We start from the raw sequence: 15,240 nt of genomic DNA on the forward strand, positions 1-15,240 counted from the left end.
TCCGAGGCAGGCACCCTTGCCACTAGGCTATATCCCCAGCCCCTGAAATAGGCCATACTTTTAACTCTCATATTCTTCTTGTAATATGTTCTCTTACTTTATAAGGACCTCAACCACCTTCTTTTTGTTTAGTCTACTAGATTCCTTTTAAGAGTACTTTCTAATTTCAGTTCATACCTGAAAGTTTGCAATTTTAATCACTTTGTATGTACCTTCTCGCCACTTTACTATTCTTTTACTCTCAATCCTATAATCTCCTCATCTTGTATTTGGCCAGCTACTTATCCATTTCTATACCAAGACAGCTGCTGAAAAAAAAATCGACAAATAAATAGATTGATACAACCAAGAATTCATGAAAAATGCTAACTGCAGTATTTTTCTCCTCTTATTTCTTACACAAATTGATTTTAATTTTTTATTACCACTCAATAGGTAAGAATGGAACATAATATCAGAACAGAGGCTAGAATTTTAAACTGAGTAAATTTTGAGTTACAGGAAGTTCATTGTGTTATCCTTACTTTTCTCATTTTGCTGAAGATCTGTGAAATCCTCATCATGTACCAGTAGAGATATTTGTATTAGAACTCTAAGTTAGATATTTTTTGTCACACAATTTACTTTCTTTTGGCACAAGCATAAATGATACATGTACAGGGATATTTTTAAAAATTGAGTAAGTCACTGAAGACTTTACTGAAATAGTCTATTTTATCTGTAACAAAAAAAGAAAGAAAAAGAAAAGGAAGAGCAGCTAGGTACTAATGGCTTACAACTATTAATTCTAGCTATTTAGCAGAAGGCTTGAGGTTCAAAGCAGAAAATTCAGCAAGACTCCATTTCCAATAATCCAACAAAAAGGGTGGCTGAAATAGTTGAGTATCAGTAGTGAACAACTAAAATAAGTAAGTGCAAGGTCTTCAGTTCAAGTCCCGAACAACAACAAAAAATAAAAATTACATATGGAAAACAATACTCTTCCTTTCCAAACAGTTACCATTAAATGAACCCATCAAATCAACATTTTCCACAGGGCACAGTATGTTTTTTAAAGACAGAAAATTTTTAAAAAACTTCAATTTTATCTATTAAAATATATTCCTGTATATAGTTCTTCAGTTTCCAATGATATAACATGTTCAGTTGCAAAATGCTCTCAAATTCCCTTTAACACATAAACAACAATTTTGTTTTTGTTTTTGTTTTTTGGCCAGTCCTGGGCCTTGGACTCAGGGCCTGAGCACTGTCCCTGGCTTCTTTTTGCTCAAGGGTAGCACTCTGCCACTTGAGCCACAGCGCCACTTCTGGCCATTTTCTGTATATGTGGTACTGAGGAATGGAACCCAGGGCTTCATGTATAGGACGCAAGCACTCTTGCCACTAGGCCATATTCCCAGCCCCAAACAACAATTTTCAAAGGATGAAAGTTTGAGATACATTCTCAGTCTTCTAAGAGGATTTTTAGAACAGCTATTATAGCAGAATCCCATAGAGGAAGCACACACCTTTTGCTGTAGTTCTTTTACTGCAGAATCTCTGTCCATGCATGCCTGTCGGAAAGCCTCATATGCTTTATTGAGTTGCTCACCAATGTTTTTATCCATTCCTCTTCGTCCTGCACCATCACTATAAAGGATGGAGCAAGTGACAGGTCTGAAAAATAATCAGAATAATTTACTCAGTTATACAAATCTCATTTAAAAAATGCATTTTAAGACAGTCCTGTAAGGCTTGACAGAGCACCAAGTACTACAAAGGGTTATAAAAGCATCATTAGCATTTAATCTGAAATCCTGGCTAGAAATTAAAATGCTTTGTATAATTTTAAAATATTCATTATTAATATTCTAGTTAATAAAGTGGAATTCTAGTTCATAAAATGCTACTTGAGATTAGCAACCTATAAATTTAACCAAGAAATATAAACTATAAAAGTATATTTTTATTAATGCTTTATTATAAAAGTGTGATCATGACTATAAAAGTCTATAGTAATGTGGGAAGAGAGTTCTTTACTAAATGGACAGTTACTCCCACTTACAAGGTGAATTCTTGCTACACTGAAATTAGAGCAAAATTAAATAGATAATAAATGTTTGTGGATGGAGTTCACACTGTTGTTATCACAGAGCAATTAAAATGTGTGAAAATGCTCTTGTTTTAGCACAAAATCTAGGGAGAGCTGCTGTTGGATTGTATATTAAAAAAGAAAAATCACATCTCTTTAGTCTTACCCCCTACTACCTATTAGTTTTCCAACTTCCCTGCTGTTTCTGAACTACAGATGATTTTCTCAGAGGAGGTAATTTAGTTTTATCTTCTCAGTTTTCATAACATCTCTAACCACATTCTTTGGCTCTGAGCAGAGAGCTTCCTAATGACTCTGATTCTTTCTGTCCAATTGAAAAAACACAAAAATGTTTTAATAATCTAAAAACCACAGAATAGACAAAATTATCTATACATTAAGGAGATGACAAATTATTTCATGTTTTGAGAAAATCCTTTATAATCTGTCTTTATAATGTCATAGAATCTTTCATTTTATCTTGGCACACAAAATGCTGCATAAAAATATTTTCAATTGAGAAATGTAAAAATTGAGACATAAAATATGTACAAATATAAAAATGCATAAAGTTGTACTCTATAACTCATAGAAAATAAAATATGTCATTTCAAGTATATTCTTTGGCATTTTACTGTTTACTGTAATATGCAACTATCACAGTTAACTAATTTGAAAATTTTTATCACCTCAAAGTCTGAACCTATTAAAAATTAGTATGAATTCCCTATTCTGCCATCTGTTAGCAACCACTAATCAGTTACTGTCAATATAAGTTTGCCTCTTTTTGACATTTCATATAGGTGGAATCATACAATATATGACTTCCATGTCTGGCTTCTTTGACACAAGATAAAATTTCACCAATATTGTAGCATAATTCTTACCTTTATATGGTTGAATAATATTCCAGTGTATGGATATACAACATTTTGTGTAGTCATTCCTCACTTCATGGACATTTGGGTTATATCCACTTTTTTGACTATTATGAATAAAGTTACTTAGAAAATTTGTATACATGTACTTCTGTGAACATTTGTTTTCAATTCTCTTAGATATATATGCCTAGAAGTAGAACTGATGGGTCAGTTTAACTGTTTGAGGGACCGTCAAACTATTTCCTTAGTAGTGGTACCATTTTACATTTCCACTAGCAATGTGCCAAGTTTCCAATTTCTCCACATCCTCGCCAACCTTCTTACAGCCCATTTAAAAAATCACTATTCAAGTGAGTATGAAATACTATCAAACTGTGGTTTTGATTTGCATTTTTCTAATGACTAATGATGTCCAACATCTTTCAATGTTCTTTTTGGTCATTTATTTATCTTTGTAGAAATTTCTATTCAAGTCCTTTTTCCCTTCTTTGTAAACTTTGCCTTTTCTCAATAGGCCAGTAGAAGACAGAGGAGCAGCCAACACACAAAATTAATTTGTTTTTGTTCAAAGGCCATGGTGATTTTATAGCATTCTGAGAATTTTACATATATGATGGAGGAACTGGGGTTTTGGATCTAGGGCTTCTTCTTTCCTTTTTTTCTCCTATTCTTCTAAAGAGGAATAAAGGAGCTACAAATGGCTTGTTGTCATGGGGTAGTTTGTCATTGCTGGACAAAGCTCTCTACATTCTCTTAATAGCAACCACTCACAAAACATTTTTAATTTTGATGAAATACAATTTACCTATCATTTTTCCTTAGTTTCTTACATCATTTTGATGCTATTTCTAAGAAACTATTGCTTAATCCAAGGTCATACAGATTTTCACCTTCATTTCCTTTTGAGTTTTGCTTGTGAATGGTAAGAGGTATGGTTTAGATTCATTTTGTGTGTATGTGAAGCAACCTAGATTTCCTGACACTGTATATTGAATGACATTTTGTTTTCTCATTGAGCTGCCTTGGTGACCTTGCCAACAATTGACCATAAGTCACAATGTCTTTTTTGTTCATTTTGTTTATGCTGGGAACTGAACATAGGTTCCCTGTACATATTAAAAACACGTTCTGTTAGGGAGATCCCTAATCTCCCATAAAAGTCTTTTAAGCACATAGGTACAAGTAACATTTCAATCTTAGCAGTCTTTCATCAGTTTCAAGATACAAGCTATATCCATGAATTCTTTTCTTCTCCTTTTTCTTTTCTAGGTCCAAGACAGGGACTCAATCTTGGTACCTGGTGCTTTCATTCATTGGCTAGCACTCTACAAACTGAGCCAGGCCACCAACCCCTATCCATAATTTATTTGTAAGACTTAATAAAAAATATTCCAGGGTTTTTGTTTCATTTTATTTTTGGTAGTACTGGAGTTTGAAGTCAGAGTTTTGTGCTTGCTCCGTGACACCTCCAGCCTTTCTAATGTTTTTGCAATAGTTTCACTTTTGTCCCTGGATGTTCTGAACAGCAATCTTTTTATTTATGCTTCCCACCACAGCTGGAATGTCAGGCATGTCCAACTACTAGGTCCAACTACTGGATAAAATGAGGTCTGGTAAACTTTCTGTTCAGGCAGGCCTAAACTACAGTTCTCCTGACCTTGGCTTCCTAGTACCTGAGATTGTAAGCATGAGTTACTGACACCCAGCTAAATCCAGGGCTTACAGTGTTACAGTGTCATTGCTTCCTGAAGCCTTTTTGTTTGTTTTTTTGGTTACAAGGATCACAGTATCATTGGTTTCTACAGAATGGAAGGAACAGTAATTCTTTTTTTTATTCAAATTTTTATTATCAAACTGATGTACAGAGAGGTTACAGTTTCATACGTTAGGCATTGGATACATTTCTTGTACTGTTTGTTACCTTGTCACTCATGCCCCCCTACCTCCCCCCCCCAGGTGTTCAGTTCACTTACACCAAACAGTTTTGCAAGTATTGCTTTTGTAGTTGTTTCTCTTTTTTTACCCTGTGTCTCTCAAATTTGGTATTCCCTTTGAATTTCCTACTTCCAATACCAGTAAACACGGTTTCCAATATACTCAGATAAGAGTACAGAGATAGTGTAGGTACAACCATAGGAAGGTGATACAAGAACATCATCAATAATAGAAGCTACAGATACACATAGGACGTTGAAAGTAGTTACAACTGTGATATAACAATTGTTTCCATAACATGGAGTTCATTTCACTTAGCATCATCTTATGTGTTCATAAGGGTATAGCTATTGGGCTCTGCTGTGACTTGCCTAAACCTGTACTAATTATTCCCAATAAGGGAGGCCATAGAGTCCATGTTTCTTTGGGTGTGGCTCACTTCACTTAGTATAACTTTTTCCAAGTCCTTCTATTTCCTTACAAATGGAACAATGTCATTCTTTCTGATAGAGGCATAAAATTCCATTGTGTATATGTACCACATTTTCCTGATCCATTCGTCTACTGAGGGGCATCTGGGTTGGTTCCAGATTCTCGCTATGACAAATTTTGCTGCGATGAACATTGTTGTGCTGGTGGCATTACTGTGATTTTGTTTGTGGTCTTTTGGATAGATACCCAAAAGTGGGGCTGCTGGGTCATAGGGGAGTTCTACATTGAGCCTTCTGAGGAATCTCCATACTGCTTGCCAGAGTAGCTGAACCAGTTTACATACCCACCAACAATGAAGTAGGGTTCCCTTTTGGCCACATCCCCTCCAACAATTGTTATTATTAGTTTTCTTGATATATGACATTCTTGCTGGGGTGAGATGGAATCTCAATGTTGTTTTGATTTGCATTTCCTTTATGGCCAGTGATGTAGAGCATTTTTTCATATGTCTATTGGCCATTCTCATTTCCTCATCAGAGAAGTTTCTTTGTAAGTCTTTAGCCCACTTGATGAGGGGGGGCTATTGGTTCTTTGCTGTTTTGTTTTGGAAGAAGGTAATTTTTTTAGTTCTGCATATATTTTAGAGATGAGCCCTTTGTCTGTTGAATGTCCGGTAAAGATCTTCTCCCAGTCTGTGGGCTTTCTGTTTATCTTGCGAGCTATGTCCTTTGCCGTGCAGAAGCTCTGCAGTCTGATGCAGTCCCATTTGTCCAACCTTTCTTTTATTTGTAGCCTTTCTGGGTCTTTGTTAAGGAAGTTCTGTCCTGCGCCAAGGAGCCCAAGTGTTTCTCCTACTCCTTCCTTTAGTGTTTTCAGGGTGTCTATTTTGATTTCGAGGTCTTTAATCCATTTGGAATTGATTTTGGTGCAGGGTGATATATAAGGATCTAGTTTTAGTTTGTTGCATGTGTTGAGCCAGTTTTGCCAGCACCACTTGTTAAAGAGGCTATCTTTCTTCCATACTACTGTTTTAGCTCATTTATCAAAGATAGGAACAGTAATTCTTTAGTCATTTTTCTTAGGAAAAAGATGAACCCCGTTAGGATAATTAACATTGCTGGGACTTCTGCCTAGTTTTAAGACACTATGGAAACACAAGCAATTAGCATTAATACAAAGTGTCATGTGGAGTATTTTATTTATATACTTTCTCATTCAAAAATACTTAAAACTATTTATAAAAATACACAAGAGATTAAAAATAAATAATACACAAGAAGGAAAGTAAGTACAGGTAGTTACAAGGACTGTAATATACTAACATATGTGAAGAAATTAGAGGTTTAAAGCCACTGTATTATCTGTCATCTTGAAAATCTGAACATGCAACAGCAAATTGTCAATGTAAACCATACCTGTGTTTATAATCTGGGATAAATGAGAATCTCGAACTGGGGCTCTATCTGATGTCACACTTCATTCTATTATTGACTAACCCTTGCATAAAGCTACAAAATCTTTTATGATACAAGTTTTTTTTCTCTCTATTATAAAAAATGATGTTGGGACTTGATTTCTAAGAAAATTCCTTGTTCTACAGTTCTTGAGTCTGTAAGTTTAAATTGTATGTCTGTTCCATCAAGAAGGTGCATTCTTGTTTTTAACAATGTAAATGCAGCATTCAAAATACCTGCACTGGGGATATGGCCTAGTGGCAAGAGCACTCGCCTCGTATACATGAAGCCCTGGCTTCAATTCCCCTGCACCACATATATAGAAAACGGCCACAAGTGGCGCTGTGGCTCAAGTGGCAGAGTGCTAGCCTTGAGCAAAAAAAAAGAAGCCAGGGACAGTGCTCAGGCCCTGAGTCCAAGCCCCAGGACTGGAAAAAAAAAAAAAAAGATACAAAATACCTGCATCATATGCAAGAAAATCATGTGCAGCTTTCACTTTAGGTCCTTGAATTAGACTACACAAATGTCAATAAGAGGAGCTGCTGTGTAAATTCCACATGGATGTTTATAATTTCCTGAAATAAGAATGTATGCCGAGGAATTAAGTTTTGTTCGATACAAATAAATAAATAAACAATACATTGCTGGTTCACAATAAAGAGGTGAACTGGGTGTTAGCTTAGTGACTCTGACCAGAGAAAAAAGTTTTTGGGATCTAGCTAATTTATTTGGACAGATTTAGATTATTAACACTCTAAACTTTAAGCCATGTGTTCATCTATTTTTCAAGGCACTTGTTAAGTGTAAAATTAATTTCACAATGGAGAAAATTACATTTCAATTACATTTTGGTAAGCCTTATCCAAAAGTTTCCAGCCTTTGGGAAAACGCTTTTCATTTATAGTAAACATGCTCAAATCCAAGTCTATTACCAGTTGTGACTGACAGGCAGTAGTGGGGTTTGAACTCAGGGCTTTGTGCTTGCAAGGCAAGTACTTTACCAGTTGGCCATGCTGCCATCACTTTTTGCTTTATTTTTCAGGCAGTTTTGCTCTTTTGCCTCTGCTAGTCTCAGACTGCAATATTCCTACCTCTGCCTCCTGAATGGGTATGATTTCAAGCATACACCATCACACTATACTTTTTTGGGGGATATGGTCTCACTAACTTCCTTCCTTCCTTTCTTTTCTTTCTTTTTTTTTAAGCCTAAGCTTGCCTAGAATCATGATCTTTCTACTTCCACTTTTGGAGTAGCTGGGATTACAAGTAGGTACACCACCTTTCATGGGCAGCCTTGTTCCCCAAATCCAGAAGTTCCAAACTAAAGTAATCTCTCTTGGAAACACTCTTTTGTTTATGGATTCACTTTATTTCTCAGTTTAGTTTGTTGGTTTTATTCTACCACATAAAGAAAATATTAAGACATTTTATTTTACATCACAGAAGACAGCCAGACTAGCTGGATATACAACCCTTCCCTTTTATAATTCATCTTAAGCCTCAACATTGACTCACCCACTTTTCTCCTTTGAGCAGTTACTACTTCCACCCCCAGTGGTTTCATCAAGAAAGTAAACCAGGGCTGGGGATATAGCCTAGTGGCAAGAGTGCCTGCCTCGGATACACGAGGCCCTAGGTTCGATTCCCCAGCACCACATATACAGAAAATGGCCAGAAGTGGCGCTGTGGCTCAAGTGGCAGAGTGCTATGCTAGCCTTGAGCAGGAAGAAGCCAGGGACAGTGCTCAGGCCCTGAGTCCAAGGCCCAGGACTGGCCAAAAAAAAAAAAAAAAAAAAAAAAAAGAAAGTAAACCAGAGGGTAGCAGATTCCCAACCTCTCTAGCCCAGAAGGTTGCACCAAGAAAATCCTTGGGCAGCAAGCTACTTCCTCTTTCCTCCATTCTGAGCAAGGAATATAATTTCTTTCTTTAGTAGTTTCCTAGCTCCAACAAAGCTTGTTCATTGCTGAGGCCAAAATCTAATTTAATAATTACTATTAATAATTTAATAATTTAATAATTATTATTCAATTGCATTAGAACAAATACTTGTTTGCTTACTGTAGGTAAGGCACTTTGTGTAGTGAGGGACTAAGACAAAGTACCAACCACATCAATGCTATTTATTTTACAGGGTATTTTCACCAAGTTTTCATTTGCTATTAATATTCCATTTGCTGATAAGACTCACAGGCTTAAAAGACTGACCTACAACCACTCAGCAGTGTTACAAATGGGGCTAAATCTTCACCTTTTTTAGTTCAAGGATTGTTCATTAAAGGCAGTTGCAAAGTATGTTGGATATGTTCTTTGATAAAACATAATTATTGAGTGCCAACTAGGAATAAAGATGTGCTGGGTACCACCGATTTTTATGACAACATCACTGACATGAAACCTACTCTTGTGAAGGACAACACCCTACAACATCATCAGCTATGTGTGTGTGTGTACATACAGAGAGAGAGAGAGAGAGAGAGAGAGAGAGAGAGCTACCTTGACATATCCAAAAGGGTAGTCTGGAAAGGTAAGTGGTCACATTTATTTATAAAGTTCAGGACTTTTTTCCATGCACTTTTTTCATTTTCCAGCTATATGGACTACAGGAATAGTAATCCAAGTAGAACTGAATAGTGAGGGCAACAGTTTAAGATTGGTAGAACAAGAATTCAGATGCTTAGGTGATATTTCAATAGGGATTTGAAGTACTAGTATGAATGACCTCACCAATTTCTTTGATATGATTGTCAAATAGCAGTCACCCTTTCTGAAATAAGTTTCCTACTGTTATAAAGATGGTTTGAATGTTTAGCTTTTTTAGCATTACTTGTTATACCATTCACTGCATAGTTTGTACTTATTATGAATATTAAGTGAGTCATATATAAAGAATATATATTGTTTGTTCTTCAAGATTCCTTTTCTTCTTTAAGTACAAGTATTCATGATTTTTATCTATTACAGTTATGTACCTATTTTGTGGTCACTATCAAAATATTCAAACATTTAGTCTTGACTAAAACAAGCCAGAACCATAAACATTTCTTATGCTTTATTGAGCTTGATTTTCTTGATGAAGACAACCTGTGAACCTGAGACAATTCTTAGGAATAATAATAGGTTCTGCAGAAATGATTAAGCCAGAGCTTATATAACATTTATACAAATTATGCTTACATAATTTGCACATTAAACATGAAAATATCTTGACACAAATGTTTACTTTGAAATACTTTAGTAGTAATTCATATCTACAATTTTCTAGCTGTTTAACTTATTAGTTTCTCTTAGCACTACTTGTCATGCCATTCACTGCGGTTTGTACTCGTGATTTTTATCTGTTACAGTTATGTTCCTATGTTCTCTTCACTGTCAAAAGCATGTGTCTTCCAAATATGTGTCTTCCTGTTTTGTTTCTTTTCCAGCTGGATGGACAGCTGTGGTGGTAATGCAAGTAGAACATAATGGTAAGAGTAATATTTAGGAATGGTAGAACAAGAAAAATTAAAACAGTTTATACCCTTGATACTGAACTACAAGATCAGTTCCAGATATCTTATACTTTGAATTGTCAATATGAAAAAAAATAAGGCTATCTTGTTTAAATGCTGCTTTGACGATTTCTTTCTTTCCTTTTTATTATAAAGGTAATGAACAGGGGAGTTACAGTTACAAAAGTAAGGTAATGAGTACTTTTCTTTTTAAACCCTGTTACCCCCTCCTTTATTTTCTCCTGCTTACCACTCCCCACTCCCCTTAGGGCCCAATTTGTAAAGTTCATTTTCAACATACTATTTAGTGAGTATCATTGTTGTATTAGTTCGTCTTTTGTCCTGATGTTTCTGTGACTCTCTTTCCCTTCCAAGGATCAAATAAGCTTATATACAAGAAAAAGGGTACAGAGCATTAAAACAGAAAGAAAAAAATAGAAACAACTGAATACAGGACATAAAAAGAACCTCTTGTTTCCAATTATTGGAGTTCATTTTGATATACTTTATTATATATGGTCCTATGCACTTAGCAATTGTGCTTTGAGGGTTTCTAAGAGGGAAGAACTCTACCCTGATTGTAGGAAAGAGATGGATAGTCTTTGCCCTTTTCTCTAATTAGAGCTTGCAATTCAGTGAAGGTGACATAAGAGAAAATGACTATTCTAAGAGGTCAACTATAAATGTGTTAAAAAAAAAAAGGCAAGAGCATATTTTGAAGGGGGTAAGGTTTAAAGGTACAAACAAGATAAGGGCTCAGTAGAAAAAATGAGTAAGACTGTGAGCAGCTTCACAGGGAATGTAACAGTTCAAGTGAGTCCTGAAAGACAGGAAGGCTTTCAATAAATAGATCATGAGAGGGAAGAAAGTATCATTCTGAAAAGCAGAAGTACTAAGAAGAAGGCAGCATTTTGCATTCAGTGGCTTATTTTACTTATGCAAGTTTAGTATTGCAGAGAGGTCAAGATATCAAGACTGTCTACAGTCCAGGTCACCATGTATGCTGAAGTGCAAAAACACTAAGGTACATCATTCATAAAGATCATGATTGAAGTGGTAGCCCCCCAGAATGGTAGAGAGCACTACCTGAATGAACTACATAGAAACTCAGTTATGGGCAGAATGCAACTGAATGCCATTCTCAGAGTGTATTCAGACCTTTATCCTGTTTACATTAAGGAAGAAATAGAGGGTTTTAAAGCAGGACCTGTGTTCATAAAGTGTTCATAATATAAGTTGGATTTCTCAAGTTCTCAATTCCAATATGACAAAAAAAAGACCAATGGTCATGCCAAAAAAGGTTATGGTCATATATGACATATTCACTACACAAACTGTGCCTGATGTAAAACAAAAAACAAGGTTATTAAGAAGTTCATCAGGAAACATAACATCAGGGACATTTCAGAAGCGGATGTCTTAATTAGGTGCTTCCCAGACTATTGTGAAGCTATACTATAATGTGAGTTGTTCCAGAAATCAATCTCAAGCAGTATGGAAGCACCATACACCCTCAATAATTTATATCTGCTAGTATAACCCCACAACCTCCAGCAAAACTCATGCAGTCCTCATGCTGAGGATTGAAGGAAAAGTAATATACTTAAAAATTAAAAAATAAACCAGAAAGGCCAGCACGGAATACAATTTAATGAGGGAGCCAAAGTGGGGGTATCTCACAAGATACCATTGCATTAATCTGAGTGAAAGTAAGGGCTTGAAATAAGAACAGGAGAAGAAGGAAAGAAAGATGAGTTGACTTGAGACATTTTCAAATAAATTAACAGGATTTGGTGGCAAAAGGCAAGAAATCAGTTCTTAGATATCCATGACTTAGATCAGCCTAGAAATCTGCATTTTAATTAGAAAAGTGTTCAGGGTGATTTTGTTGCAGACAGTCCACAAGTCATATTTTCAAAACATTAGAGAAACAGCTGTGATAGACAAAAGAAAAGAGGGGAGCAGGGAGAGACACTAAATTCAGCTTTGGACAAAAATGATGTAAGAGACATAATGAATAATGAGAGAAAGAAAGAACATATTGAGTGATAACCTACAAGAAGAAATGACGGTTCACTGGGTTCATGCCAGGTGTTCATGCTTGTAAGCCTAGCTACTCAGGAGGCTGAGCCTTAGAGAATCTTGGTTCAAAGCTAGTCTGCCAGAAAAGTCCACAAGACCCTGTTTCCAACTGCTCCAGCAGCAAAAAAATGCCAAACTAGAGTAATGGCTTAGGTGGCAGAATGCCAGCAGTGAGATAATTCAAACAAGAGTATAAAGCACTGAGTTGAGGACCAGGTATTGGCATCAAAACAAACAAACAAAAAAACTGACAAAAAATGACAGCTAAATATGCCTTTCCCACTTGGACATATAAAGTCTGTTTTATATGTGTCTCTTTGGACTGCCACCTTGGCCAAAATATTCTTAACAAGAAAATGCAGGGGAATCCCCTCCCACATTTTTTTTTTTTTTTGCCAGTCCTGGGCTTGGACTCAGGGCCTAAGCTCTGTCTGTCCCTGGCTTCTTTTTGCTCAAGGCTAGCTAGCACTCTGCCACTTGAGCCACAGTGCCACTTCTGGCCATTTTCTATATATGTGGTGCTGGGAATCGAACCCAAGGCTTCATGTATATGAGGCAAGCACTTTTGCCACTAAGCCATATTCCCAGCCTCCTCCCACATTTTTAAAATAAGGAAATAATGTAGAGTTGGAGCACTTATTGTACTGCCCTGTACCACCACATGTATACTTTTTTCTCTAAATAGAAACAAAAACAAAAATACAAAAAAAGAGGACAAGCTCATTTATTTAGAATACATTAGAAGAAAATTAAAAAATATACAAAGCACAGCATAAGTCTTTTATCTTCTGAAGAGTCTATATATCACATGGAAGGAATACTATTTAATGCTCTAATCTGTTAACATTTTCATGCAGCTAAATAGCAGGAAAAGTAAACCTTTGGTAGAGTGTCTGAATGTGATTTTTCTTTCTCCCAAATTTATGATAATAAAATAGCATTACTAATGATTTTTCAGAATAATAGTTTGCAATTATCTTCTGTAGATATAAAGTTTTCAGTAATCTTAAAAAAAACCTTTCTCCCCCATATGGCATAAGTATAACAAATGTTACCAGGCTATACAGGGATAAAGCATAATGCTGTTTCTAAAATAGCAATCAAAACCTTATGAAATACTAGAATAGCTGCCCTTCCAGCATGCCCAAGTCATTGACTATATTAGAACAAAATGAATAATATGAAGGGAAACCTCTTCTATAAAGAAACAAATTTCAGGAGGTGGAAAAGCTTTTCATAAAAAGTTTGTTTTCTCTTTAAGTCATAGTTTAAATTGCTGAGCAGCCATTTAGCCTTGAGAATATTACTACAGATAAAGAGGAATAGGCAAAGGCCTCATAATTATAAAGCTGTACTCTGTGCTCTTAACCACTGGCATAGCTCTGTTTTTAATTTCCCTGAGGACATCTAGAGGCTATTGGCAAATGTTTGCAAGTCAAAACTTGTTTTATTAGAAATAATTGTGAGAATGCCAATGAGAAAATAAAGTTTCAGAGACTTCCACATCTCCATTTCCAGTCATTCCCAAGATGTTTAAAGAATGGCTTTAACTGCATAATGTAAGTTTAAAACTAGGTCTTATGTATATAACACAACCCCCCCCCGCCCCCCCCCCCCCCAATTTGCCTGTCCTGGGGCTTGATCTCAGGCCCTGGGCACTGTCACTGAGCTTCTTTTGCTGAAGGCTAGTGCTCTACCACTTGGGCCACAGCACCACTTCTGGCCTTTTCTGAATGGGTTATTGGAGCTGAGTCTCATGGACTTTCCTGCCTGGGCTAGCTTCGAGTACCAGTTTTCAGATCTAAGCCTCTTGAGTAGCTAGAATTACATACATGAGCTACTTGGGTAGATTTAATATTTTTATAATGTGCAACATACTCTTGCTCCAACTGTTAAATATGCCTTACAAAAGGACCCCAAATCTGAGAAGCCCGACAATCTTTCAAGATTCTGTATCTAACTTTATCCTTTTTTGGGGCCACACTCATTCTTCACAAATGTTAAGTTTCAGATCTAGTAAATTCTAGCATCTACTGTGCCATCCTACTGTGGAGGAGCAAGAGCTGATATATGGAAACAAGTGATATATCACAGTTGTAACTACTTTCAACGTCCTATGTGTATGTGTAGTTTCTATTATTGATGATGTTCTTGTATCACCTTCCTATGTTTGTACCTACACTATCTCTGTAATCTTATCTGAGTATATTGGAAACCGTGTTTACTGGTATTGGAAGTAGGAAATTCAAAGGGAATACCAAATTTGAGAGACACAGGGTAAAAAAAGAGAAATAACTACAAAAGCAATACTTGCAAAACTGTTTGGTGTAAGTGAACTGAACACCTGGGGGGGGAGGGAAAGGGGGGGAGGGAGGGGGGCATGAGGGACAAGGCAACAAACAGTACAAGAAATGTATCCAATGCCCAACGTATGATACTGTAACCTCTCTGTACATCAGTTTGATAATAAAAATTTGAGAACAAATTTTTTTTCCCTAAATGTTTTACTCTTTTTGTCTCTGAAAAAAAATTTAAAAGATGCTATGAAATAAAAATTACAAACTTCAGTTTTTAGTTAAACTACATTTTTTATGAAATTCATTAATTTCTCAAAGACAATTTGTAGTTTAGAGCATAGATCTTGGGTATAAACCAACAAGTCACCCTTCCCATGGACTTCAGTTCTGCTTAGAATTTAAGGTAAAGTCATAGGGTATTTGTTTCCTATGGTTAGTACATTAGTCATTCAAGGTGGTTGAAAAAAACACCTTTCCAAGACTTCTTCGATGATAATTTTGATTATCAGGGGAGACATTTACAAAATAACTATCATAAGGGGTCAAGTCACAGCTGGTACAGCACTACAAAACACTAAAAATCAAGGCAGGACAATGGT

General features: G+C 36.0%; 1 protein-coding gene across 6 annotated transcripts in view; it reads right to left on the reverse strand.

The window, feature by feature from the left end:
* Tank (TRAF family member associated NFKB activator) overlaps nucleotides 1–15,240 on the reverse strand; it is an 85,898-nt gene that overhangs the window by 47,087 nt on the left and 23,571 nt on the right. For all 6 annotated transcript variants that reach the window (XM_048345340.1, XM_048345337.1, XM_048345339.1 and 3 more), the window contains exon 2: nucleotides 1,509–1,656. In XM_048345340.1, coding sequence (XP_048201297.1) covers nucleotides 1,509–1,607 — 99 coding nt within the window. In that variant the 5' untranslated portion in view covers nucleotides 1,608–1,656. The remainder of the gene's footprint in view (nucleotides 1–1,508; nucleotides 1,657–15,240) is intronic.

Source organism: Perognathus longimembris, chromosome 4 (genome assembly GCF_023159225.1).
Source record: "Perognathus longimembris pacificus isolate PPM17 chromosome 4, ASM2315922v1, whole genome shotgun sequence".
In the NCBI taxonomy this organism is placed as follows: domain Eukaryota; kingdom Metazoa; phylum Chordata; class Mammalia; order Rodentia; family Heteromyidae; genus Perognathus; species Perognathus longimembris.